The following is a 27,548-nucleotide window of genomic DNA, read 5'->3' on the forward strand; positions in this document are numbered from 1 at the left end:
GGATGTAATGTGTAGTCCAGACTGTCCAACTGAAACTAACCTAAAATTTATCAAAGTTCCAATACAGAAAAGAGTTTCAGTTAAAAAATTTAAGGTATCTAATGTCCTTCCAATAAACCTTTTAGAAGCAGCCAGGATTGAGATGTTAGATCTCCAATCCATTACCACCTTCTTCTTGGAAGCCATACTGTAGGATTTGAGACTGGGATAAAGGGAAACCCTGGTTTCAAAGGACTGTTTTGTTATCTCTGCATGTAAAATGTAGAGTGTTAACACTGCCAGAACTTTGTCATCACTGAGCACAGTGAAAAGCAGCAGGTTGGTCCCTTGTTCTGATACAATGTTTCAAATATAACTGACGATTTTGAAATAAACATTTTGACTCAATTGAGGTGTAATAACCACCACAATTGTTGCTAATTAATTGATACAAAACCTCGCGGTCCTGTATAAAGTACAGTAGAACCTCAGTTATGAGCAACTTGCGAATGGAGGTTGTTCATAACTGAAATGTTTAACTCTGTAAACTTTAGAAAGAACCATAATGTTTTCAACTGAACATTAGTACTTGTGGCACCTTAGAGACTAACAAATTTATTTGAGCGTAAGCTTTCGTAGGCTACATCCCACTTCTTCGGATGCATAGAATGGAACACACAGAAAGATGATATTTATACATACAGAGAACATGACACGGTGGAAGTAGCTCATCTCAATTGATTGGCCTCTTACAGTTGGTATGGCTATCAGCAGCAGGAGAAAAAAAGCTTTTGAAGGGATAATCGAGATGACTCATAAATAAACCGAACATTGGCTTAATACAGCTTTGAAACTTTACTATGCAAAAGGAAAAATGCTGCTCTTAGCCATCTTAATTTAAATGCAACAAGCATAGAAACAGTTTCCTTACCAAGTCAAAACTTTTTTTAAAAAAACTTTCTATTTTTAGTAGTTTACGTTTAATACTATTTGGGTTTTTTTGTTTCAAAGATGACTGTAATCACTTGTTCTCCATGTCCCCTGAAGGTGGACAAGTAGTAATGGGTTTAATTTGTACCAAGGGAGATTTAGATTGGCTATTAGGAAAACTTTCTAACTATAAGGATAGTTAAGCACTAGAATAGGCTTCCAAGGGAAGTTGTGGAACCCCCATCGTTAGAGGCTTTTGAGAACAGATAGGACAAAAACGGTCAAGGATGGTCTAGGTGTACTTGGTCCTGCCTCGGTGAGGGGGCTGGACTAGATGACCTCTTGCAGTCTCATCCAGCCCTACATTACTATGATTACTTCCTTGTAATAACTAGAGTATTTTATGAAAATAAAATTACTGAAAAACTTAAGCCACTAATACTTTAAAATGAAAGTCTGAAATATTTCATGCATGCCTTTAAAAACACTTAAAACCAAATTGCATCTGATAAGGACCACTGTACATCACCAGGTTTGAAGTGACAATATTTCTCCTTTATCAAAGGAGGTAACACATGAGAATGAATTAGTCCACCAAAAAAAAAAAAAAACCACTACAACACATACCATACAGGAAGACCTATGAAAATAACTTGTGGTCTTCACCTAATACATAGCAGTTACATACCACATTTCCCTTGGAAATATGAATAAGCCATCTAATTTGGACATTTTCAAGTGGAAAGGAAATTTAAACAAAATATACCTTTTAATGTTTCAATTAATTCTTTAATGCAGATGCTTCACTTTCATCTGGTACTTTAGTATTTAAAATGCATGCTTCTTTGCAGTTTTCATCGGTTTGGTATGAGCTGAACAGCAGAGGAGGGGGGGAAAGTCTAATTGATTAATATTCTCTATGCATGGTGAGTTAAGCCCAAGGGAGTGGAGGAAAGAGGGAAATAGGTGGTGAGATTATTTATTTTTATGGGAGCCTTAAGAAGTTTAGAAACTGAATACAGAGTTTGGTGCCTGCAGTGATTTCCAAAATAAGCTCGTCTATATCAAATATTGGAGCCAAAACAGTCTGTTGAATGGTCTGTTTTAAAATCATCCCCCTTCCCCCCCCAACCACACACACACACGACAAGTGGGGGCATAAACTCATTTTGATTTGTTAAATATTAACCTGGATCTTGCATTAAAAAAAAAAAGTGTCAGAAGTTCATGGAGCATATTTAATGAAAAAACCACATGGTGCGCTAATGCTCTGGATCCAGCAAAGCACTTAAAGGTAAATTCTGAAGTCAACCGTACTATTCAGCAAAGCACTTAACACATGCCCAACTTTAAGCAGGTGAAATGAGCCCTATATTTTGTTCTTTACATACCTCTGAATTTCTCTACACTAAATATTTTTGAAAGTATGTTCTGTGTTCCCAACCCCCCCCCCCCCAAGATTCTAACAAATGCTTATTACTATAGTAAACAAAACAAAAAACGACAACTTGTCCTAGAAAGTGGACCTCATGAAAAATGTATGCAAGGTATTACAAAGAGGAAACAACTTATGAATTAAGAAGTTAGGCTCCAGTCCTTGCCTGAGAACTGCATGGATGCAGGGTCCACTGTTCTCAGAACAAGGTCAGGTTTTAATGTTCACTATTTTCTTTTTTTAATTTAAAAAATTACTTCTGTCACTATACAGGTTTGCTAGAAATCTATACAAATGAAATGTCAAACACTTGTGTAGTATTTAAATTTTGAAACTACCCAATAAATACATCTTGTTTTTCTATACTACCTACTATTTTGTATTATGAATTATATGAAAGTATTGTATAAAATAAAAATAGAACATTACATACAAGTGCATGCTCTTTCCCTTGTGTTGTGGGTGTGTAGGGGGATTTAATTTACCTGTTAAACATTTATTCAAATGGCTTCTTGATGAGATGAAAGATACTTTTGAGGAATAGATGGACATGAAAAATAAAATATTTTGAAAAGACAAGCAGTGTCCTACAGAGTCTTCCCTACTGATGTCAGCTGCCCTGGAGGCAGCAAAGTAACAAAAACTAATGAGAATGGCACAAGGGTGTTCTACCATCTAAATCACTGGGGGAAAAAACTGGTGTGCTTCTGAGCAGGCCATAGGATTTTCTTGTGGAAGGAATATGCCTGTGTCAGAACTAAGCCTACCTTGGAATGGCCATATTTAGTCAGACCAATGGTCCATCTAGCGCAGTATCCTGTCTGACAGTGGCCAGTGCCAAATGCTTCAGGGGGAATGAACAGACCAGGGGAATTTAATAGAGTGATCCACCCCCTGTTGTTCAGTCCCAGCCTCTGGCAGTTGAAAGTTTAGGGACACCCAGAGCATGGAATTGTGTCCCTGACCATTGTGGCTAATAGCCATTGATGGACATCTCCATGAACTTATTTAATTCTTTCTTGAACCCAGTTATACTTTTGGCCTTCATGACATCCCCTGACAACAAGTTCCATAGGTTGTGTGCTGTATTCCCTTACTAGTTTTCAACCTGCTGCCTATTAATTTCATCAGGTGACTCCTAGTACTTGTGTTATGTGAAGGGGTAAAACACTTTCTCCTCAGTAGTCATGATTTTGTACATCATATTCCCCCAGTTGGGTCTTTTCCAAGCTGAACAGTCCCAGTCTTTTTAATCTCTCCTCATACAGAAGCTGTCCCAGGCCCCTCATCATCCTTTGTTGCCCTTCTCTATAGTTTTACCATTTTAAATATCTTTTTTGAGATGGGTGACCAGAATTGCATACACCCACACCTTGAAGGATGCACCAGGGATTTATGTAGTGGCATTATGAACTTAAATGAACATATTTTCCCATATAGTAAGGCAGTCTTTACCCACATAAAAAGCTGTGAATTAACCTTAATGATCAGAGCCAATTGAGAATAGGTTAAACACGGACCATTCAGAACAGTAGATGAAAAGCTAGAATCTTTCATGTTAGTGAATACAAAGGCTAACGAAAGCTCAAGAAGCTACAGTACTTGCTCATGCAAAAAAGAAAAGGTATCAGGAAGCTGACAAACAAATACAAGGAACAGGTGTAGACTTACCCTTTTTGTGAAAAATATTTCTTATAGATGCAAGTAACCATCAGTATCACTGCAGCGATTACAATTACTTGAAAGGAAAAAAAATTTAATTGGGTGACAAGTCACTGTTAGCCCAAGAACACCCCCACGATTAACAAGTTTCACAGGTTTAGAAATGAAGTTCATGATGCTTTTTTAGCAATGAACGGTGTTCAACCACAATAAAATCTCCCCCACCTCTGAATCTTTAATCAAAAGTATTAAATACTCACTTAGTGCACAAAAGCACACTAGGCTATTGAATGGATCATCTCAGGAGAAGAAAAAGCAGAGACCCAAACTGGTAAAGCAGCTGCACCCATTGCATTACAGGAAGTTCACTGGCATTCTCTCTTTTTAAGAAGTGCTGTGAACACCTTATCAAAGATAACCACCCATGAAGGGGTTAAGGTAGCTCAGAAGGGACTAATTAACCTGGTAGGCAGCATGGGACTTGACTGACAAGCACTAATTGAAGGTAGTGCCCATCTGGGCAGGAGTAGGTGGGGCTTGTATGAAGCCAGGAAGGATGAGCAAAAAGGGCTGTAACATAGAAGTTCGCAGTCATTGTCCGAGTTTAGTGAAGATAGACGGTGGAAACTCAGGGAAGTAGAAGCCCAAGACCTAGGCTCCTGACCCAGAAGGGTGGGGAGAAGAAAGCCAGCAGAGGGCAGTGTAGGAAGCAGCCGATGGAAATGGCAGCAAGAGTTGAGATGGTGCAGACCTTGGCTCCTGATTGTAGGGTCCCTGAGCTAGAAGCTGTAGTAGTGAGAGGGCCTAGGTTTCCTTACCAGCCACTGGGAGAGTGGCACAACCTTGAGTCATAAGACTGCCTGGAATGGCACCTGGTCTGGTGACTTTGTTACCCTGAAAAGGGAAAAGCTGTACAGTAATCTGTCTGGAGAGCCAAACAAACAATGGAGAGGAAGCACTGAGTCCTAGAGACCAAGAGGGACTGTGGCATAAGCAAGTGATGGAAGGGGATGTCAGCCTCAGCAGAGCTAATCCCCAGATGCAGCCACAAGGGGATGTGCCAGTGGTAAGTAAACCTTGACTATGCCTAATGCTGCTTGTTAAAATAACCATGCTCTATGGTGGCCAGAGAGTTGCAGAATTGAGGTAAGAATGGGAGAGAGTCCAAGAGAGGATCTTTCTTTTCAACTTTTTCTTTTATATTTTGTGGACTGTGTAAAACAAAGTTGAAAACCAAGTGCTAAAGAGGGAGGGAGAGAAGAGAAAAGAAAAAACCTTTTGTAAGCTGGGGAGGCACAGCTGATTGATTGTGGACCTGTTAGTGCCTAATTATAGTTCCAACAAAAAGCTAAAAATGTGCTTCAAATTCTTTGCAGAACTTAGCAAAGTATTCCCACCCGTTATTATAGAGGAACAAAGAAAAACCCCACTCTATTTAAACTATGATTTATAGCAGTTGATGCGAATACACCTAATCAGTTTTTTCAGAAACTTTGCAAATCTGTAAAGGAGTATGCATGTAATTCAATGACAAACACGCAAATCACTGTAGATTCTTGCAGTTGCATACAATGAATTGAAATAGAAGTAAAAAACTGATTCTATACATGAAATAAAACAAGCTTCACTGTATCTCATTTGGTGTTCATAAGTTACTTACCAACAATAATGATGACAATGGTGATCACACCTAGAGTAAACAAAGTGAATTCAATTTAAGAGCATGCATGGTAATTACACAAGCCTACAAGCAGGTGTACATATATTAATCTCTACTGGATTGTCTCCAAGAAAATCTAGCAAAAGTGTTAAATTAGGACAAGAAGCAATTAAAAATAAGACAAACTGAATCGTCTTCTAGGTACTGTGACTACATAAAAAAAGAAAAAAATCTAAAGGGTAATTTATATAATCTCTTTAGAATAAAAAGGGATTAGCCATGTCTCACCCCAAAACTCCTTAAACAATGTGCATTAACACCACCTCTTAAATGGGAAAATGTGTCCAAGGACAACTTCCTGAATCCCAAACAGCATTCAGGTGTCAATTTTTTTGGACAATTTTTTAGAATTTCACATTTATACTTACTTAGGCTACATTCTGGAATTGCAGGCTTCCATTGAAATTCATCAGTGCACTGAATATTAGGTTCACCATGCAAAGTGTATGATGTAAAACATTCAATTGTAACATGATCTCCAACATAATAGGGAGGTTTTGCTCCAGACTTTACTGTTGCATGAGGGATGACTAGCTCTGGACAAACACCTGAAACTAAAAACGTGAAAAAACACTTGTGAAAACAAAGTAATACAAAACCCAAGTGCAAATGAGATTAGGCATCCCATTTTAAAAATATTTCCATTCACATGCGTTTTAAAATACATATACCATATTAAAAGCAACAGAGTCCCGTGGCACCTTTAAGACTAACAGATGTATTGGAGCATAAGCTTTCGTGGGTGAATGCCCACTTCGTCGGCATTCACCCACGAAAGCTTATGCTCCAATACATCTGTTAGTCTGGATCTGTAAAAAGCAACAGAGTCCTGTGGCACCTTTAAGACTAACACGGCTACCCCTTTGATACTTGATATACCATATTGGAGCTTTCTGCTACTTTTGGTAAGAACTAAGCACATTTCAGAGTACCTGTTCCATAACTTACTCAACATTGTTCATGTTTGAGTACTTTGCATCGGTTTACTAAAGGAGTGGAAAACAGCCACAATATGTAGACAGGAATCTTACAGTCTCATGGCCTGTTTATTTCCAGTGATTTACTATTGTGTATTTATAGGCATTTATACAAGGCTTATCCTAACAGATGAGCTAATGAGAAGCACTGGAAGAGTTAAAATAGCCATCCAACCAACAGTCTGCAAGCCCCTCACACACTGTGGAGCTAATCTCCATCAATAGAGAAGATATTAGGACAGAAAAAGGTTCAAAAACCTTGTTTGTCATTTCACTTAAGGAGCTTTATTAAAAGTTTATTCCCCTCCAATATGAAGAGTGCAGCATGCTGCAGTCCCCTTCTGGGGAGTGCATTCTTTGATGCTCTTGGCATCAGGGCTTTCTGAAAAATCAAAGGGAGCAGAGAGCCAGAGCTCCTGTGAAAGTTCCACTTAAATGAAAATTAAACCCCACATACTAAATATTCCATTTTACTTACTTAGAGGGCATCTATTAATTGTTGGTACATTAATGTGGTTTTATGCAAGATAACTAGTTACCAACAAAGCCAAACAAACAAACACTTTAGTTGTGCCTGTGCTATGCCCCACCCTTTAAAATAGTTTTCATCTTTTAAATACACAATTTAAAAAAAAAAAATCTGTAACCCCTCCCCCCTTTATTCCACACCTGTCTACATCAAAGTGCTTCACAGATGATGAAACAGACATTATCTATCTGCAGTGCTCCTGTGAACAAAAGCCCTTTGCCTCAGATTTAAGAGGACACGAAAGCACATGGTTTTAGAACCTCTAAGATACTTGTCACTCAACATTTGTTTTACCTTTTAAATAGATTAACTCCACCCTCAGTACAGAAACTGTATTTACCTTGTAAGAGGTAAAAGTTTCCTCATGCCTGGTCTCTGCAAAAGCAACATGTGTTAAGGCATGTGCCTCTGAAGCAGGAGCATGACGGTCTTATCTCAACTTAAATAGGCAAGTTTGTACAGGAGGATCCCACACATTGTTTCCTTTGCAGTGAACAGTCATCGATTTTTCACCATCGAGCAAGACATAATTTGTCTTGCAGGTCAAGGTAATACCATCTCCAGTGACATATTGAGGTTCTGATGGAAGTATGTTTCTATTTGGGAATGCTGGGGCACTGCATACACTTGGAGTTACTGTAGTAAAAATAAAGGGATGACTTGCCCTGGACTCTTGTTAAGAGATTTATTTTAAGTAATTTAATGAGTCAATAGTACAACATTTATCTTGTCCGGCCAAGGACATGCATCCCAGAAGCCGGGCAACTATCATTCACAGGACAGCGCAGGGAATAACTACTAATCTCTCCCCTTCTGCTGTAAAGACAAAGACAGTGGTCCAAAGAGCTAATGTTCTGAAAGACATAAGCAAGCAGATTACTTGCCTGATTTTCTGGTAGGCATATTAGAAGGAAGGTGGTCTATAGGTAGGATATACAGATAGTTGCTAGAAAGGCAGTCACACAGGGCATCAAGGCTAACTTCATTGATGAAAGCAACAGAGGGTCCTGTGGCACCTTTAAGCTTTCGTGGGTAAGAACCTCACTTGCATCTGAAGAAATGAGGTTCTTGCCCACGAAAGCTTATGCTCCCAATACTTCTGTTAGTCTTAAAGGTGCCACAGGACCCTCTGTTGCTTTTTACAGATTCAGACTAACACGGCTACCCCTCTAATCATTGATGAAGTGCATGGAGTGAGAAAATGAGAGGAGGACAGATAAACAAGGGACAGCTCTACAGCCTTGAAAGCTAACCTTGAACTCGATGTGGTTACATATATGATCAGTCAAGCTTAACTGGGAAAGACATCTCATCTGACCAGATATTATCCACTCCACAACCCAACAGCAAGAATCATTGAATATCAGGGTTGGAAGGGAACTCAGGAGGTCATCTAGTGCAACCCTCGACTCAAAGCAGGGCCAATCCCTAAATAAGTCATCCCAGCCAGGACTTTGTCAAGCTTGACCTGAACCTCTAAAGAAGGAGATTCCACCCCTTCCCGAGGCAACCCATTCCAGTGCTTCACCACTCTCCTAGGGAAAAACTTTTCCCCTAATATCCAACCTAAAACTCCCCCACTGCAACTTGAGACCATTACTTTTTGTTCCGTCATCAGCTACCACTGAGAACAGTCTAGATCCATCCTCTTTGGAACCTCCTTTATGGTAGTTGAAAGCAGCTATCAAATCCCCCCTCATTCTTCTCTTCCGCAGACTAAATAATTCCAGTTCCCTCAGCCTCTCCTCATAAGACATGTGCTCTAGCCTCCTAATCATTTTTGTTGCCCTCTGCTGGACTCTTTCCAATTTTTCCACATCCTTCTTGTAGTGTGAGGCCCAAAACTGGACACACTACTCCAGATGAGGCCTCACCAATGCCGAATAGAGGCATGATCACGTCCCTTGATCTGCTGGCAGTGCTCCTACTTGTACAGCCCAAAATGCAGTCAGCCTGCTTGGCAACAAGGGCACACTGTTGACTCATATCGAGCTTCTCATTCACTGTAACCCCTAGGTCCTTTTCTGTAGAACTGCTGCCTAGCCACTCAGTCCCTAGTCTGTGGCAGTGCATGGGATTCTTCCGTCCTAAGTGCAGGACTCTGCACTTCTCCTTGTTGAACCTCATCAGATTTCTTTTGGCCCAATCCTCTAATCTGTATCCTATCCCTACCCTCCAGCATATCTACCACTCCTCCCAGTTTATTGTATTCTGCAAACTTGCTGAGGGTGCAGCCCACGCCATCAGACTCTATCACGTATGCCATAGCTCAAGAAACCCTAAAAAATATTTAAGCCACAAAGCTGTGAAATGGGTCCATGGCCTTCCTGGCTAGTAAAGGCCAATAGGGAACTATGGCGATTACTTATGCTTCTCTCCGACAAGTACTATTTCCATAACTACCAAGCCCCTTGCAAGAAACAGTAGCTTCCCAATCCTCAAGAAGCCATAACTGGACCCTGAAAACCTCTTCAACATCCCATTCCTGGGCAAAATAACTTAAAATACAGGAATCACTGCGTACATAGAAGGATAAAATCAAAACCTTAAACTCCCCCCTCAATGCAGAAACCCTAATGGCTGACAATTAAAAGCTATTTATCTTAAACTGGAGTTTAATGGTAATGTTTCCTAGGGCCTAGACTCTGCAGAAGCAACATCTGTGTTAATGCACATGCCTGTGAAACAACTGTGGAAAGGACCATGACAGTCTTATCTAGACTTACTTTGACAAGTTTGTACAGGAGGATCCCACACATTGTTTCCTTTGCAGTGAACAGTCACTGATTTTGCACCATCGAACAAGACATAATTCGCCTCACAGGTCAATGTAATACCATCTCCAGTGTCATATCGAGGTTTTGATGGAAGTATTTGTCCATTTGAGAAAAGACGGTTACTCACCGTTGTAACTGTTGTTCTTCGAGATGTGTTGCTCATATCCATTCCAATTAGGTGTGCGCGCGCCGCGTGCACGATAGTCGGAGAATTTTCTACCCTAGCAACACCGGCGGGTCGGCTGTGGAGCCCCCTAGAGTGGCGCCTTCATGGCGCTGGATATATACCCCAGCCGACCCGGCGCCCCCTCAGTTCCTTCTTGCCGGCTACTCCGACAGTGGGGATGGGGGGCGGGTTTGGAATGGATATGAGCAACACATCTCGAAGAACAACAGTTACAACGGTGAGTAACCGTCTTTTCTTCTTCGAGTGCTTGCTCATATCGATTCCAATTAGGTGACTCCCAAGCCCAACTTAGGTGGTGGGGTCGGAGTGAGACATTGCTGTGTGCAAAACCGCTGATCCAAATGCAGCATCGTCCCTGGACTGCTGCACTAGTGCATAGTGAGCTGTAAATGTGTGGACTGATGACCAAACTGCAGCTCTACAAATGTCCTGGATTGGAACCTGGGCCAGGAAAGCAGTCGAGGAAGCTTGGGCCCTCGTGGAATGAGCGGTGAGGTGTGGTGTCGAGACACCTGCCAGGTCATAGCAAGTCCGGATGCAAGACGTGATCCAGGAGGATAGGCGTTGTGAGGAGACCGGTAAGCCTTTCATTCGGTCGGCCACTGCAACGAAGAGTTGAGTCGTCTTTCTAAAGTGCCTTGTGCGGTCAATATAGAAAGCCGGGGCCCTGCGTACGTCCAGAGAATGCAAACGTTGATCCTGGCGAGTAGCATGTGGTTTAGGATGAAAGACCGGGAGAAATATATCCTGATTGATATGAAATGGAGAAACCACCTTAGGGAGAAAGGCAGGATGTGGACGAAGCTGCACTTTATCCTTGTGGAAAACTGTGTAAGGGGGCTCGGATGTAAGCGCCCTGAGTTCAGAAACGCGCCTTGCTGAGGTGATGGCTACGAGGAAGGCCGTCTTCCAGGATAGGTACAGAAGTGAACAGGTGGCCAGTGGCTCGAATGGAGGACCTGTGAGCTTGGAGAGAACCAGGTTGAGGTCCCACGTCGGAACGGGCTGACGTTGTTGTGGGTACAGCCGGTCTAAGCCCTTGAGGAATCTAACGACCATCGGGTTAGAGAATACCGAGGACGCGAGTTCCCCTGGGTGAAAGGCCGATATAGCGGCCAGGTGAACTCTAATTGAAGATATCGCCAACCCTTGCTGTTTTAGGGAGAGGAGATATTCCAATATGAGAGGAATAGGTGCCTGTAACGGGGACGTGGCTCGTTGTTCGCACCAACAGGAGAACCGCTTCCACTTGGCCAAGTACGTGGCTCGTGTTGAGGGCTTCCTACTGCTCAACAGAATCTGTTGGACCGAGAGTGAGCATTGTTGCTCTGCCTGGGTGAACCATGGAGCAGCCACGCCGTGAGGTGAAGAGATTGCAGGTCGGGGTGACGCAGCCGGCTGTGGTCCTGAGAGATGAGATCTGGACATAATGGAAGCGGGATCGGTGTCTGAACCGAGAGTTCCAACAGCGTGGTGTACCAATGTTGTCTCGGCCACGCTGGAGCAACCAGAATTACCTGTGCCTGGTCTCTGCGCAATTTGAGCAGTACCTTGTGGACCAGAGGAAACGGAGGGAAGGCATAAAACAGGTGGTCTTTCCAGGGAAGGAGAAACGTATCCGAGAGGGAGCCCGGAGCTCGACCTTGCAGGGAGCAGAACACGTGGCACTTTCTGTTGTCTCGAGATGCAAACAGGTCTATCTGGGGAAACCCCCACTTCTGGAAAATGGAATGTATGATGTCCGGACGGATAGACCACTCGTGCGTCTGAAAAGACCTGCTGAGTCGGTCCGCTAAAGTGTTCTGGACTCCAGGGAGGAACGATGCCGTGTGATGGATTGAGTGGGCGATGCAGAAGTCCCACAGGCGAATGGCCTCTTGGCATAGAATTGACGAACGTGCTCCTCCTTGCTTGTTAATGTAAAACATGGCCGTGGTGTTGTCGATGAGAACTAACACACAGCGGCCACGTAGGAGATTGAGAAATGCCTGGCACGCCAGGCGCACTGCCATCAGTTCCCGAACATTGATGTGCAGGGCTAGCTGGGGTGCAGTCCACAGGCCCTGGGTATGGTGTTCGTTGAGATGGGCGCCCCAACCCAGAGATGAAGCGTCTGTCACCAGGTGCAGAGAGGGTTGTGGGGCGTGAAATGGCATCCCCTTGCAAACCACATTGTGATCTAGCCACCAGGTGAGGGAGGTCAGGACCGAGTTCGGGACCGTGACCACCATGTTCAGGCTGTCCCGATGTGGGCGGTATACCGATGACACCCAGGTCTGGAGTGGGCGAAGCCGAAGTCTGGCATGTCTGGTTACATACGTGCAGGAAGCCATGTGACCCAGTAGGGTGAGGCACGACCTCACCGTGGTAGTTGGGAAGGCCCTGAGCCCTTGAATGAGGCTCATGATGGTACAAAAGCGGTTGTCTGGCAGGATGGCTTGTGCACATCTGGAGTCTAGGACTGCGCCGATTAATTCTATTCTCTGGGTAGGTTCTAGAGTGGATTTGTCCTTGTTGAGTAGGATGCCCAACTTGTTGAATGTGTGCACTATCATGTGGACGTGAGCTCGAACTTGCTCTTTGGTGCGGCTGCGTACCAGCCAGTCGTCTAAGTACGGAAACACCTGTATCCCTTGTCGACGAAGGTATGCTGCCACGACAGCCATACATTTCGTGAATACTCTTAGGGCCGAGGATAGGCCGAAGAGAAGGACCGCAAATTGATAGTGCACCTTGCTTACCACGAATCGCAGGAAGCGTCTGTGGGACGGGTAAATTGCAATATGAAAGTATGCGTCTTTCATGTCGAGGGCGGCGAACCAGTCTCCAGGATCGAGGGAAGGGATAATGGCTCCTAAGGAGACCATGCGGAACTTCAACTTCACTATAAATTTGTTGAGTCCGCGCAAGTCCAAGATGGGTCTCAGACCCCCTTTGGACTTGGGGATCAGGAAGTAACGGGAATAAAATCCCCTGCCCCTTAACTCTACTGGAACCTCCTCTATGGCCCCCATAGCAAGGAGCGTGGAAACCTCCTGTATAAGAAGTTGCTCGTGAGAAGGGTCCCTGAAGAGGGACGGGGAAGGGGGATGGGAGGGAGGGATTGAAGAAAACTGGATAGCGTATCCCCTCTCCACCGTGCGAAGGACCCAACGGTCCGAAGTTATAAGGGACCAAGCACGGTGGAATTGGGAGAGGCGATCCCGAAAGGAGGGGGCTGGATCCTGGGGGATGACTGGGGCGCCGTCCTCAACCGCACCTTCAAAAGTTCTGCCTGGGGCCTGCCGGTGGCCTCGGTGGCCCTTGGTTCTGACCAGGTTGAGGGCCGGTCCACCTTCTTCTACCACCTCGCCCCCGGGCAGAGTCCTGTCTCTGACGAGGGGGGGGGGGGGGTAGAAGCGCTGAGGCTGAGGCCTAAATGGCCTGCGCTGAGGACCCGCAACATGCATCCCCAGGGAGTGCATGATTGTCCTGGAGTCCTTGAGGCTCTGCAGGCGAGAGTCGGTCTTCTCCGAGAACAACCCCTGTCCTTCAAAGGGCAAATCCTGCAGGGTTTGTTGTAACTCAGGGGGCAAACCCGAAACTTGGAGCCAGGAAGTCCTTCGCATAGCGATACCTGATGCCAGGGTTCTCGCAGCCGAGTCCGCTATATCTAATGAGGCCTGCAAGGAAGTCCGAGCCACCTTCTTACCTTCCTCAACTAGGGCCCCGAACTCTTCCCTGGACTCTTGGGGAATCAACTCCTTGAACTTCCCCATAGAGTTCCAGGAGTTAAAACCATAACGGCTCAAGAGCGCCTGCTGGTTAGCCGCTCTAAGTTGCAGCCCTCCGGCTGAATAAACTTTACGGCCAAACAAATCAAGGTGCTTAGCCTCCTTCGATTTGGGCGCTGCGGCCTGTTGACCGTGGCGCTCCCTTGCATTCACCGATGACACCACCAGTGAACACGGCTGTGGGTGAGTATACAGGTACTCATAGTCCTTTGAGGGGACAAAGTACTTTCTCTCCACCCCTCTGGCTGTGGGTGGGATAGAGGCAGGAGTTTGCCATATCATAGTGGCGTTAGCCTGGATCGTGCGGATCAGGGGCAACGCCACTCTTGATGGGGCATCCGCCGCGAGGATATTTACAATGGGGTCCTGCACCTCCACTATCTCCTCCGCCTGTAGGTCCATATTACGGGCCACCCTACGTAAGAGGTCCTGATGAGCCCGAAGATCTATCGGGGGTGGACCTGTGCACGACGTGCCCGCCACTGCCTCATCTGGAGAGGAAGAGGAAGATGCCTCCGGTGGTAAGGGATCCAAGGGAGGGTCCTGGTCTCCCTGTTCCTGGGCCGGAGCATCACCTGCCCTTGGGTCCAGGACGTCAGGTGGTGCGGACACGGAAGCCTCCATGCCCCCTGGAGGAGGGCGAGAGATGGTGGACTCTGGGGCTCTTCTATCAGAGTGTCCCGAGCGAGAGGCTGAAGTTAGTGGAGCCCCTTGCGCTTGATGATACGCCCACGGGGTCCAGAAAGACCAGTGAGAGGGGCCATGAGCAGGGTCCTCTGCTAACTCCTGCCAGTGGCCTATATCTTGCTCCTCGGCTTGCCCCTGAGGGGGGTATGCCGATCTCGATACGTCCTCAGAGGAGCGAGACACCGATCTCGATGGCCATGGCGGTGCCGACTGCGCCGAGACGATTCCCGTGGGATACGGTGCCGTACGGTGCCGGTCTGGAGATGTTCTATCTCTACGCGGTGCCGGCGATCGGTGCCGAGATCGCGATCGGTGCCGATGACCGCGCCGGTGCCGGGAGTCGGACCTGGACCTGGACGGCGACCTCGAGTAGGCCCGGTGCCGGGAGCAACCCCTCGACGTTGAGCGTCGATCGTAGCGGTGCCGAGAACTACGTCTCGATGTTGGCCGGTACCGACGATCATAGCGGTGCCGGGACGTAGAACGGTGCCGCGACGATGATCTTAGCCGCGAGTACGACCGGTGCCGAGGTGATATCCGGCGCCGGGACTGCGAGCGGCGTGGGGACCTGCTTCGGGACCTGGAACGGTGCCGTGGTTCCAGTCCCTGCGATGGAGGGCGCATCAAGGCAGGTTTCCCCCTGGATTGGACTGGACGAGTCAACGGTGCCGACGGTGCCGGTGGTTGGGGCGGTGCCGGCTCCGTGAGAGCGATCAAATCTCTCGCCGTCGCAAAGGTCTCCGGGGTCGACGGGAGGCACTCTATCACCGCCGGTCGCGGTGGTGACCCTGTCTGCACCGGACTCAACGGCCTCGGAGCCGGAGTCAACGGTGCCGGAGGCACCTGTTTTTGGTGCTCCACAGGCGGACGCGGCTCTACCCCCGGCACCGGGGGAGCCGGCGTCTTCGGTACGGCAGTCCCCGTCTTATGGGATTTTTTATGTCCCGGCGATGATGAACGGCGCCGAGGCACTTGCTGTGAGTGCGGTGCCGACGGGGTCCGGTGCCGTGGAGGCTTGTCCGACGCCACTCGCGTAGTCGGAATGGTCGGTGCCGCCGGGGCACTGCGCACCGAGGCGCTTGGTGCCGGGGCTTGACGCGCCGATGGAGCGTCCGGGCTAAGTGCCGCCTCCATAAGGAGTTGCCGAAGCCGAAAGTCCCGCTCCTTCTTGGTTCTCGGTCTGAAGGCCTTACAGATCTTACACTTATCTGTCTGATGGGACTCCCCCAGGCACTTCAGACACGAGTCGTGCGGGTCACTTGTTGGCATAGGCTTAGCGCAGGACGCGCACTGTTTGAAGCCGGGAGCCTTGGGCATGAGCCCGGCCATGCGCCGGGGGAAAAAGGGGGAGACAACCCCCTTAATCCCCTTTAACTATACAACAACTATTAACAAAGTGAATTAAACAACTAACTATATACAACTAGAACTATAACTATCAATAAACGGAATAAGCTAGGGAGAGTGGAGAACAGCTACGCCGCGCTCAACAGTTCCAACGACCGTCAGGGGCGGTAAGAAGGAACTGAGGGGGCGCCGGGTCGGCTGGGGTATATATCCAGCGCCATGAAGGCGCCACTCTAGGGGGCTCCACAGCCGACCCGCCGGTGTTGCTAGGGTAGAAAATTCTCCGACGATCGTGCACGCGGCGCGCGCACACCTAATTGGAATCGATATGAGCAAGCACTTGAAGAACTGTGGGGTGCCGCATACAGTTGGAGTTACTGTAGTAAAAATAAATACATTTTCACAAATCAAAGCAGAAGAAATGCGTTTTGGAAGTTCCAACGGCATGTGACTGGGATGCCTCCTAAATAGGGCTTGGACCAGGACATAGCACAGAGACTGTTCTAAGGGCACGAGATGACAAACTTCTTGTGATCACGGACATAGACAAGATTTACTCATATTACTTGACCTCTGTGCTGCCTCTGACACAGTGGACCATAAGCAAACTGCTAATCCATCTACAGGACATAGCAGGAGCAGATCACTCAGCCATCCGCAATTGAGTTTCAACCACTTGACTAATTGCTCCTCCTAATGGATGGCCCTCAACTGTGAGATTCTACAGGGATCCATGCTATCCCCTTTCCTCTTCAATATCTACAGGAAACCACTCCAGAGAATTAAACATCATGTGCTCAGCTGCCAACAGTACACCAACACTCAATTGTATTTGTCATTCTCAATAGATGCAACTATTGCTACTACTGAAATGTCTGAATGCCTACAAAAAAACCAAACCCGCTTGTAGGGGTGAACTCCCTTAGGAGCTTTGGAGAAATCCCATGTTAGGTCTAAAATTTGCACTTCCTTTCTTCACTCTAAACAACCTTCTAGTCCAACCAAGTCTTGGAAGAACAAGTGTGATTTTTATAATGCTGTGTGCGCAATGTGTAAGGGAAGTTGACCTCTCATCAAATCCCATTTGCACTTACTTTTTTCACAAGTTGGTATTGCAGGAGACCATGAATTATTCGCTTGGCATTTAATCTCATTCCTGCCAACCAAGAAGTAGCCAGCATTACATCCAAACGTAATGGCGTCTTGATATGTATAGGAAGGACCAAATCCACTTAGTTTTCTCCCATTTTCCACTTCTACATTACTGCACTTGACCACTGAAAATGGATAAGAAAAAATTAAGCCCTGAATCATGTGAACAGCATCTCTTTACATTTTTTAAATAAATGGTGGCTGCAATTCTGCATCCCCTTCTCCTCCCCTGACCTAATTTTAACATTTATTTCTACAACGGCTGCCTAGGAGCTAGACAAGGGGAAAAAATCATGTTTTACACATATATCAAATGAGCCTTCAACTAAGTAACTAAACAGATAACACTATACTTAATTGCACTCATATTTCACAAGTCCAAGAAATAGCAAGGTTAAGGAAGAAATTCCTGTAGGTTTACCGCAACCATGCTATTTGTGACACTCTAAGTAGACCAATGACAATTTCACTTCAGACAAAAAACCCTAAATTTTACTGAGGGTGTCCATATGTCCATGTGATAAAATGTTAACATTGCTACTCATACTTAGTGGGTTTATGTCTTATGACCCATTTCTTTGTGTCTGCACTCTTCATTTAGTGGATCTGTTGCCCTTGACCAATCAACATTACTCTCCTTCTCATTCCTCAGCTCCCAATTACCAAGATCCAACTCTACTGTATTCTTGCTTTTTGTTGTCCTGCTGGTATTGAAATTTATATTCTCTCATTTCCCCTCGCCCATCCTACGATTACACTTTCCAACAAGTGTCTCAATCTGCTTTACAAACACTGATCCCTGGTCCTGGTCCAAATTCTCAGCTGGGGTAATTATGGAGAATCATTGATTTCAAGGGAGCTACATGAGTTTATACCAACTGAGGATCTGGTCCCTTCTGTCTTTACTACTAGTTCATTATCCCTTGCAGAGGATGAGATTCTCTCAATTTGACAGCAACACAAAGCTACCTCATCCAACGCTACTACAAAGAGAAGGGAGAATTCCAAGCTTTGTCACTAATACAAACATGGTCCAAATCAGTTTGGGATTGGCTGGTTGGGCTCATTAGGATTCTATTCTATATAAGTTAGAATACCATGCTCATCATAATAACAGACTGCCTTCCATTAGTGCATTAAGCAACATGTCTACATGTGTCAAGTGTTGATGTCATACCATTGTTTAAACTCAAGTGAAATACAAAGATAACATCTGTGTGAGAATGGGAGTAGCCTAAAGCTGACTCACCAGTCTGGGGCCTTGGAAAGTGCCCCCACATGGGGCAAACTGGGGAGATAATTGGTTAAGGAGTGGGTGATTAATCAGTTAATAGGGTGGCTCAGCTCATACATCCCAGACGCTGGGGAACTATTATTCACGCAGCTTGATGTCCTGTCCTTTGACAATGGTAGTTATTCCCTACACTGCCCATCTCTCCCCTCCTGCTGTAAAGACAGACAGTGGTGCAAAGAGCTAATGTTCTAAAAGATAAGCAGGATATGAAAAATAGAACATGCAATCATGCAATTTGCCTGATTTTCTGGTAAGCATATTAGAAGGGCCTCCTAAGGAGGGATTTGTATAAGGAGGTCTTGCCAGAACAGCTCAAGAAGGCTGGTCCATAGGTAGGATATACAGATGCTAGAGAGGAAGTCCGACAAAGCATCAAGGCTAACATCACTGATGAAGTGCATGGAGTGAGGAAATGAGAGAAGGACAGATAAGCAAGGGACAACTCTGTACAGCCTTGAAAGTGAAGATGAACTTCAACTCCATGTGGTGGACAAGGGGTGAAGATTTCTTGTCCTAATGATCTCATCCTCCACGTTGTCTATGGGCACGTCTTCACTACCCGCCGGATAGCAATCGATCTATTGGGGATCGACTTATCGCGTCTAGCGAAGACGCGATAAAATCGATCCCCGATGGCTCTGCCGTCAACTCCGGAAATCCACCGCAGCAGGAGGCGGAAGCGGAGTCAACGGTGGCGCGGCAGCGGTCGACTCGCCGCCGTCCTCACAGCCAGGTAAGTCGACCTAAAATACGCAACTTCAGCTACGTTATTCACGTAGCTGAAGTTGCGTATCTAAGGTCGAACCCCCCCCTCCGTAGTGTAGACCTAGCCTGAGTGGATGCTACACAAATATATGTTCTTGCCCTATGTGGGATTCTCCAAGGCAGTCTCTGGGCCCACACATGCAGCCAGACATACATTAGATCCTACCTTGAGCCTAGCAGTGGCTATTGGAGACACCACCAACATACTACTCTCCTGGTCTGACCACCACCTCCTCCTCATCCAGGCAAAGATCAGAGCCTTCCTGCTTCCCACCAGGGTAGTGAACAACCACAGCTAGTATGCTCCTAAAGACTCCTGAACTCTCTAAGTTTTAAATTTGCACAAGTCACACATGTGCAAGGCCAAACTGCCAATGAGTTAGCACATCTAACGTCCACTGTCACGGATGCCTTGGCCCCAAGCTGCTCAATTCCTCCACCACTCTAAGAAGATCACCATGGTTCACAGATGAACTATGGCAAATAAAGCACACAAATGAATAAAATTTTGAACCCACTTGCCAGCAGCATTGGCTCTTCCATGACTGCCACTGCAGTGAAGGCAGCAAAGAGAGCATTCTACTCTGCCATCAGCGAGTCTCAATCACAGCAGAACTATTTCTCATAGCCCTCAAGTTAATCAGCCCAGACATCAGACCCAAGAATTGACCATTACCAAGAGCACTCAGCTTACTTCATTGATAGTTACATATATGATCAGTCAAACTTAACTGGGAAAGAAATCCACCCCTGACCAGATCATATTATCTGCTCCACAACCCAACAGCAAGACTCCATCACGTATGCCATAGCTCAAGAAACCCTGGAAAATATTTAAACCACAAGCTGTGAAATGAGTCCATGGCCTTCCTAGCTAGTAAAGGCCAGTAGGGAACTATGGCTACTACTTATGCTTCTCTCCGAGAAGTACTATTTCCATAACTACCAAGCCCCTTGCAAGAAACAGTAGCTTCCCAATCCTCAAGAAGCCATAACTGGACCCTGAAAACCTCTTCAACATCCCATTCCTGGGCAAAATAACTTAAATAGTAACCACAGCATACATTGACAGATAAAATCAAAACCTTAAACTCCCCCCTCAATGCAGAAACCCTAACGGCTGACAATTAAAAGCTATTTATCTTAAACTGGAGTTTAATGGTAATGTTTCCTAGGGCCTAGAATCTGCAGAAGCAACATCTGTGTTAATGCACATGCCTGTGAAGCAACGGTGGAAAGGACCATGACAACTTTGACCATTACTTACTTTGACAAGTTTGTATAGGAAGATCCCATGTATTCTTTTCGCAGCGAAGAGTCATCGATTTTGCACCATTCAGCAAGAAATAATTTGCATCGCAGGTCAAGGTAACAGATTCTCCATGGAAATATTGAGATTTTGATGGAAGCACTGTTCCATGTGGGAACTCTAGGGCACTGCAAATTCCTGTAGTAAAAATACATACATTTTCACAAATCAAAGCAGAAGCAATGTGTTCTGGAAGTTCCAACAGCATGTGACCAGAATGCCTCACAATTAGGGCTTGGACCAGGACATAGCACAGAGACGGTTCTAAGGGCAGAAGATGACAAACGTCTTGTGATCATGGACATAGGCAAGCTTTGCTCATATTACGTGACCTCTATGCTGCCTCTGAAACAGTGGACCATAAGCAAACTGCTAATCCATCTACAGGACATAGCAGGAGCAGATGACTCCGTCGTCAAGTGATTGAAACTCAATTGCTGATGGCTAATTGCTCCTCCTAATGGAGGGCCCTCATCTGTGAGATTTTACAGGGATCCATGCTATCCCCTTTCCTCTTCAATATCTACAGGAAACCACTCCAAAGAATTAAACACTTTGTGCTCAGCTGCCAACAGTACACCAACACTCAATTGTATTTGTCATTCTCAATAGATGCAACTATTGCTACTACTGAAATGTCTGAATGCCTACAAAAAACCCAAACCCGCTTGTAGGGGTGAACTCCCTTAGGAGCTTTGGAGAAATCCCATGTTAGGTCTAAAATTTGCACTTCCTTTCTTCACTCTAAACAACCTTCTAGTCCAACCAAGTCTTGGAAGAACAAGTGTGATTTTTATAATGCTGCGTGCGCAATGTGTAAGGAAAGTTGACCTCTCATCAAATCCCATTTGCACTTACCTCTTTCACACCATGGTTTTGCAGGAGACCATGAATTATTCGCTTGGCATATAATCACTTTACTGCCAACCAAGAAGTAGCCAGCATCACATCCAAATGTAATGGCGTCTTGATATGTATAGGAAGGACCAAATCCACTTTGTTTTCTCCCATTTTCAACTTCTACGTTACTGCACTTGACCACTGAAAATGGATAAGAATGTGAAAAACTCATCTTCTAAAGATGAAATTAAGCCCTGAAACATATGAATAGCATCTCTTTACATTTTTTTAAATAAATGGTGGCTATAATTCTGCATCCCCTTCTCCCCCGACCTAATTTTAATGTTTATTTCTACAACGGCTGCCTAGGAGCTAGACAGGGAAAAAATCATGTTTTTACATATATCAGAATGAGCTTTCAACTAAGTAACCAAACAGATGCATACAGATATTAAATCACAACCCTATACTTAATTGCACTCATATTTCACAAGTCCAAGAAATAGCATGGTTGCGGTAAACCTACAGGAATTTCTTCCTTAACCTTGCTATTTGTGACAGTCTAAGTAGACCAATGACAATTTCACTTCAGACAAAAAACCCTAAATTTTACTGAGGGCGTCCATATGCCCAAGTGACAAAATGTTAACATTGCTACTCATACTTAGTGGGTTTATGTCTTATGATCCTTTTCTTTGTGTCTGCACTCTTCATTTAGTGGATCTGTTGCCCTTGACCAATCAACACTACTCTCCTTCTCATTCCTCAGCTCCCAATTACCAAGATCCAACTCTACTGTATTCTTGCTTTTTGTTGTCCTGCTGGTATTGAAATTTATATTCTCTCATTTCCTCTCGCCCATCCTACGATTACACTTTCCATCAAGTGTCTCAATCTGCTTTACAAACACTGATCCCTGGTCCTGGTCCAAATTCTCAGCTGGGGTAATTATGCAGAATCATTGATTTCAAGGGAGCTACATGAGTTTATACCATCTGAGGAGCTGGTCCCTTCTGTCTTTACTACTAGTTCATTATCCCTTGCAGAGGATGAGATTCTCTCAATTTGACAGCAACACAAAGCTACCTCATGCAACGCTACTACAAAGAGAAGGGAGAATTCCAAGCTTTGTCACTAATACAAACATGGTCCAAATCAGTTTGGGATTGACTGGCTGGGCTCATTAGGATTCTATTCTACATAGGTTAGAATACCATGCTCATCTTAATAGCAATGCGCCTGCATATCTGTCAAGTGTTGATGTCATACTATTGTTTAAACTCAAGTGAAATACGAACATAACATCTGTGTGAGAATGGGAGTAGCCTAAAGCTGACTCACCAGTCTGGGGACTTGGAAAGTGCCCCCACATGGGGCAAACTGGGGAGATAACTGGTTACGGACTGGGTGATTAATCAGTTAACAGGGTGGTTCAGCTCACCAGCTGAGGATAGGAAGAGAGGTAGTCTGGAAGGAAGGGATAGTCAAGCCCAGGATCACAGGGAGATAACATCCCTCAGCCTGTCCCTAGTGAGAAGGTAAGAGCCTTGTAATGTTACTGCACAGTATAAATACAAGCACATGATGTTGAGCTTGCCAAAGGAATGCTTGAGGACTGTTAGCAGCGAGGAATCCAGGGTGAGATGAAAACTGAGTTGAGAGCTTTACCACTCCTTTTAAAGTTCTGAAAGGATGCACTACAAGTTTTTAGCAGCAAAAACTATTTGTCCTCCTATCTCAAGCAGTTCAGCATTTTTTTTTCCTTCAGATTAAAAACTCAGTGTAAGAGACAGGATTATCTAGCATTGGGGATTTTTAAAGAAAACTACATATCTACTGGTGCCACATATCTGAAAACATTACTAAACAGCAGGAAACTAGAGAGCGATACCCCTCTGAACAACTAAGAAATGTGATATGTGAAGGTTCGGGATTTGATCCAATACCACAGAAGCAAAGGAATTCAAAGTTAAGGACAAAACACAAACAAAACATCTGGGGGGCCCTATTTAATCCAGATGAGATCTTTAATCTTAAATCTGAGTATTCTTGTGTTAGGATTTTACAGAAGCTACAAAAAAATAGTGACCTTTACACTCAGGGGGCTCTCCACTCCAAATTCCATTTTGGTCTTCGTCAGCTGTACAATGAATAGCTGCCGCTCCAATAAGTGAGAGTCTCTCTGTGCCTCCTGTATTACAGCTGTAAGTTACTGTTGATCCATAGGTGTAGTGATTATTAGGGTCCCCGGTGTACCTCCCATTCTCGATTTCTGGAGGTGGACGACATGGAATGTCTAGAAAATATTAAAAGTAAAGAAAGAAGCATTTAACAGAAGGGAGAAAAACTGACATTGCAACAAGCAGCACAACTACAACAAGGTACAATGTCTACAGGCAATAGGGCAACAGTCATTCAGGCTAGTGCAAAGAATTACAGAAGCCTACTAATTTTTACAGCAATATTATTCAAGGCAAGGGGATTTCCAAAAGATCTGATGCATGTAAGCTTGCAATCTGACCCATTTTATGGGTCTAATACACTTTTTGAAGTGATTTCACTCAATCAGCTCAACTATTTGATAATGGGGGTTTGTGGTATAATAAGTGCAAAACTACCACCAAAAAGGTCAGAAAAGGAGAAAATGGAGATGTAAATGCAATTTTATGTTAGCAGAATAATGAGGAAAGGAGATGCTAAAGTGGTAGATGAACAGAAAATGGGGGGGAAAAAAGAGATCTCTGAAAACCTGAATAAAGTAGATGCATTTGCACTGGAAATCACTGACTTGTTTTCCTCGGTGCCTTCTGAAGGAAAGTTATTAATATTATGTTAACGTCTTCCTGATATTTAATTGGAAAACCTGAGTGTATTTTGATAACAAGCTTTTCTATTACACAGGAAACTAGAGGTCCGAAGTAAAAATGTAAATGTTATGGACATTAAAAGGAAACGTTAGTGTAATACAACTTTTGCTAGAAATGCAGTTAGACTCTATGCTTGATTAACCTCTGTATAGAGTGAAGGTATATTGGAATCCTTTTCCTTTTAAGGATTCAAAAATAACTATTAAAAGAACAAGCCGCTAATGTATGCGAAAATCTAGAACTTAGTCTAGAATGAAATAATCTGAATAGCTTGCCATTAAAATGTAACCGAAAAGAACTTCCATAATAGCAGCAAACAGATATTTTCCATTAAATGCCATATACACTTATGACACTGGATGAATAAAATGTCGTAAGAGTCTGAAAAAAGCAAGCATGGCTTTAGCTCCCACATACAATAAATCTGAACAAGAACACAGCAAAACAAAAGTTTAATTCATCACATTTTCTACAACTAAGTCATGGGGAAAAAAGCCTACTGTGATACCCAATAATCCTGTGTTACTTCCTTTGTATCAGGATTATACATGAAAACATATCCTGTTCACCTAAAATCAGTCAGAAACAAATCAGTTTTAAAACCATTTTCTTCAATGTAATTTAGACAAAATGAATTTGACACGTGGCCATAAATTCCATGTAGACTATTAGTCACAAGTTGACAGTTGTGTTACCAGTTATTCTACAGGTAAAGTTTACCCCTGATTTTCAATAAGTGAGTGAACTCGATCCATATGAGCTAGCTATCCGTAATCTTTGGGCATTTTCAACATAGTATTCCTCAGACTGGTACCCCCATTAGCTTTTAAAATGGTGAAATAAACACAAGACTGAACATTTTAACAATACTTATTTTCTTTACTGGTGAATTCATCTTAAAGACAATTTACCAAAACTAGTTGCATGAACTGGCATAACCAGAACAGAATGTATAAAATCCACTTACCTTCACAAAATGGAATTTCATGATTCCATATAACCCTTGTTCCATCAATCACACACTGACTAGTCTTCGATCCAATTAATCTGAACCTAAACAAGAACATTTTTAAAAAATGCAAAATTTCTTAAAATTACTGAACTTCTAAACCATCAGCTCAGATATTTGGAGTATACTTCTGTTCTACCAGCAGATGGCAATGACACACTGAATTTCAGGTGATGTCATTCTCATTATAAAGACAAGAGTTACTTATTTTGCTAAGTATTCTGATCAAAGCCACAAAATAGCAAGTGAGAAAAGTGACTCCAGCTAACAGAAGGATCAACATCTGAGATTTACATATTATAGATACCCCAATCACCACTGCTGATTCTTTGAAAATTACCAAAGCAATGCCAAAGATACTGTAGGGGGAGGAAAATAATGGCTACCAAATTCAGAACAAACACTCAGTTTACGAGCTCAGTGCATTCTGATTGTATTTGTTTGATGCATGACCCTATATCCAAAACATCTAGAAAGAGACAGATAAAGTTAATACAAGTTACAAAATTCTGCCCTATGTACATAATTATACAATTATAGATGTTTAACAAAATATAAACACCAAAAATAATCTTTGAGAAATGTTTATAAAGGGGAGGCCTATTTAAAAAGGCTTTTGGGGACCCTATTTAAAAAAAGTCATTCCAAGATTTGAAAGCAAATCTTTTCAAATTTGAATACAAGATACTTTAAAAAAAAGTAGGTTCACACAATGGAAACACTAACCCAACCTTCTTTACATTGAAAATGCAGAACAGCTAAAAAGTTTCTGCTATTTATTTCAGAAACTTCTTACTCCAGAATATCCTGCTGAAGGTTTGTCATAATTTGACATCTAGACAGTACAATTGTCTACAGAGGAAGGAGAAAAGTACTGGGAAAAAAAAAAAATCTCACTTTGACATCCTTACCCTTCGTCACAAGAAAATGTAATGCTTGAACCAAAGAGGAGATCTGTGATATGAACCTTGCCATTAACTAGGTCTCCTGGATGTCCACATGATTTCCCTAAAGAGAGAATAAAATGGGAATTAGATCTTTCTTTCTATGTTCTGTTAGAAAAGATAACTAAAGGCAAACAATAAGTGACCCACATTTTCCTATGTAACTAATTTAAAGCTAAGTGTTACATTAATTTAAAAAGCCTATGAAGACAAGAAAAATGCCCTCAAATGTGATGAATTTACATATTGTGGAGTTTGAGTGGAATGGAGAAGATCAGTGCCCTTTTAGTGAAATAATATCCCTATTGGTTATAAGCTATCACATTGCCAAGCTACAGATTGAGTCCTGCTAATACACCAGATGACTTTCAAATTACTAGGAACCCAAATCAAGTGAATTACACAGAAGATAATACAACCAGATGCCAAAAATTGTGGCTGACTTAAAGAGCTCTATCCTGCAAGATGCACTTATACTTTCCAGAAGGATGTGAGAGCTAAAGAATTATACCCAACATTTCCTTTCTCAAGGAAAGCACAGCCCTCACATAGCACTCCCAGCCCACAGAGAAAGAAAAACAATTTAACTGATATCACCATCACAGCTATGCCAATCAGGATCACTAAGTTATGGGCTTGGCACGCTTTTATCAATAACTACATGCAATGTCTGCGTTAATCACCATGTGCAATCCTGGCCCTATTGAATGGAAGTGTTGCCACTGACTTCAAGTAAACCAGAATTTCATCTTCTCTGTTAGTTTTACATTTGAGTCTTTAGGGAAGACTTATGCTCCTCCTAAAAACAAACAATTCTGTTTGAAAAACCTTGTCCCTTTCAAGCTCCGAATCATCAAATGTTACAAAATCTTCATTCCAATCCAGAAGAGCCTTTAATCTGCTAGTGTTTTCTGACCCCCGAGTGTGGATGGGGTGGCAGAGAGAAGAAAAACCTTACTTTGACAAAACTCTTTGGGTTCTGGCCACACAGAGTCTCTTTCACAAGTAAGAGTGGGCGGCACTCCAGGGACTCTTTGGTATCCTGAGCGGCAGCTGTATCTCACTGTGGTCCCAACTGCAAAGTCTGTCTGGGTCTTAAACTCGTCCTGCAGCTCAGCAAAGATTAGCCTTGGTGGGGCACCACAATTACCTATATAAAAAAAAAATAACATTGTAACTTTGGAAAAAACCCATAAACTCTTAGTTTATATTTGTTTTAACTAAGCCTTAATTGACAGAGGCTGGGATTTTCAAAAGAGCCTAGGAAAGTTTCAGTGGGTTCTGGGCATAGAACTTCCTTAGGCTCTTTTGAAATCCCCGCTTGAAATCTTAAAACAAGGAGTACAACGAGTAGCTCGCACTACC

General features: G+C 43.8%; 1 protein-coding gene across 6 annotated transcripts in view; it reads right to left on the reverse strand.

The window, feature by feature from the left end:
* Positions 1–27,548, reverse strand: part of LOC101936145 (C4b-binding protein alpha chain-like) — a 51,642-nt gene that overhangs the window by 3,499 nt on the left and 20,595 nt on the right. For 2 of the 6 annotated variants that reach the window (XM_065594571.1, XM_065594574.1), the window contains exons 2-14: positions 27,142–27,333; positions 26,151–26,247; positions 25,198–25,283; positions 23,453–23,659; positions 21,382–21,564; positions 20,482–20,661; positions 17,098–17,280; positions 16,348–16,380; positions 9,959–10,117; positions 6,095–6,280; positions 5,667–5,696; positions 4,016–4,082; positions 1,676–1,781 (exon numbers count right to left, since the gene is read on the reverse strand). In XM_065594571.1, coding sequence (XP_065450643.1) covers positions 1,691–1,781; positions 4,016–4,082; positions 5,667–5,696; positions 6,095–6,280; positions 9,959–10,117; positions 16,348–16,380; positions 17,098–17,280; positions 20,482–20,661; positions 21,382–21,564; positions 23,453–23,659; positions 25,198–25,283; positions 26,151–26,247; positions 27,142–27,333 — 1,694 coding nt within the window. In that variant the 3' untranslated portion in view covers positions 1,676–1,690. Of the gene's footprint in view, positions 1–1,675; positions 1,782–4,015; positions 4,083–5,666; positions 5,697–6,094; positions 6,281–7,641; positions 7,869–9,958; positions 10,118–16,347; positions 16,381–17,097; positions 17,281–20,481; positions 20,662–21,381; positions 21,565–23,452; positions 23,660–25,197; positions 25,284–26,150; positions 26,248–27,141; positions 27,334–27,548 lie in introns of those variants that run through there. The other 4 variants (XM_065594573.1, XM_065594576.1, XM_065594577.1 and 1 more) reach the window with 4 other exon arrangements.

Source organism: Chrysemys picta, chromosome 4 (assembly GCF_011386835.1).
Source record: "Chrysemys picta bellii isolate R12L10 chromosome 4, ASM1138683v2, whole genome shotgun sequence".
Taxonomy (NCBI): Eukaryota; Metazoa; Chordata; order Testudines; family Emydidae; genus Chrysemys; species Chrysemys picta.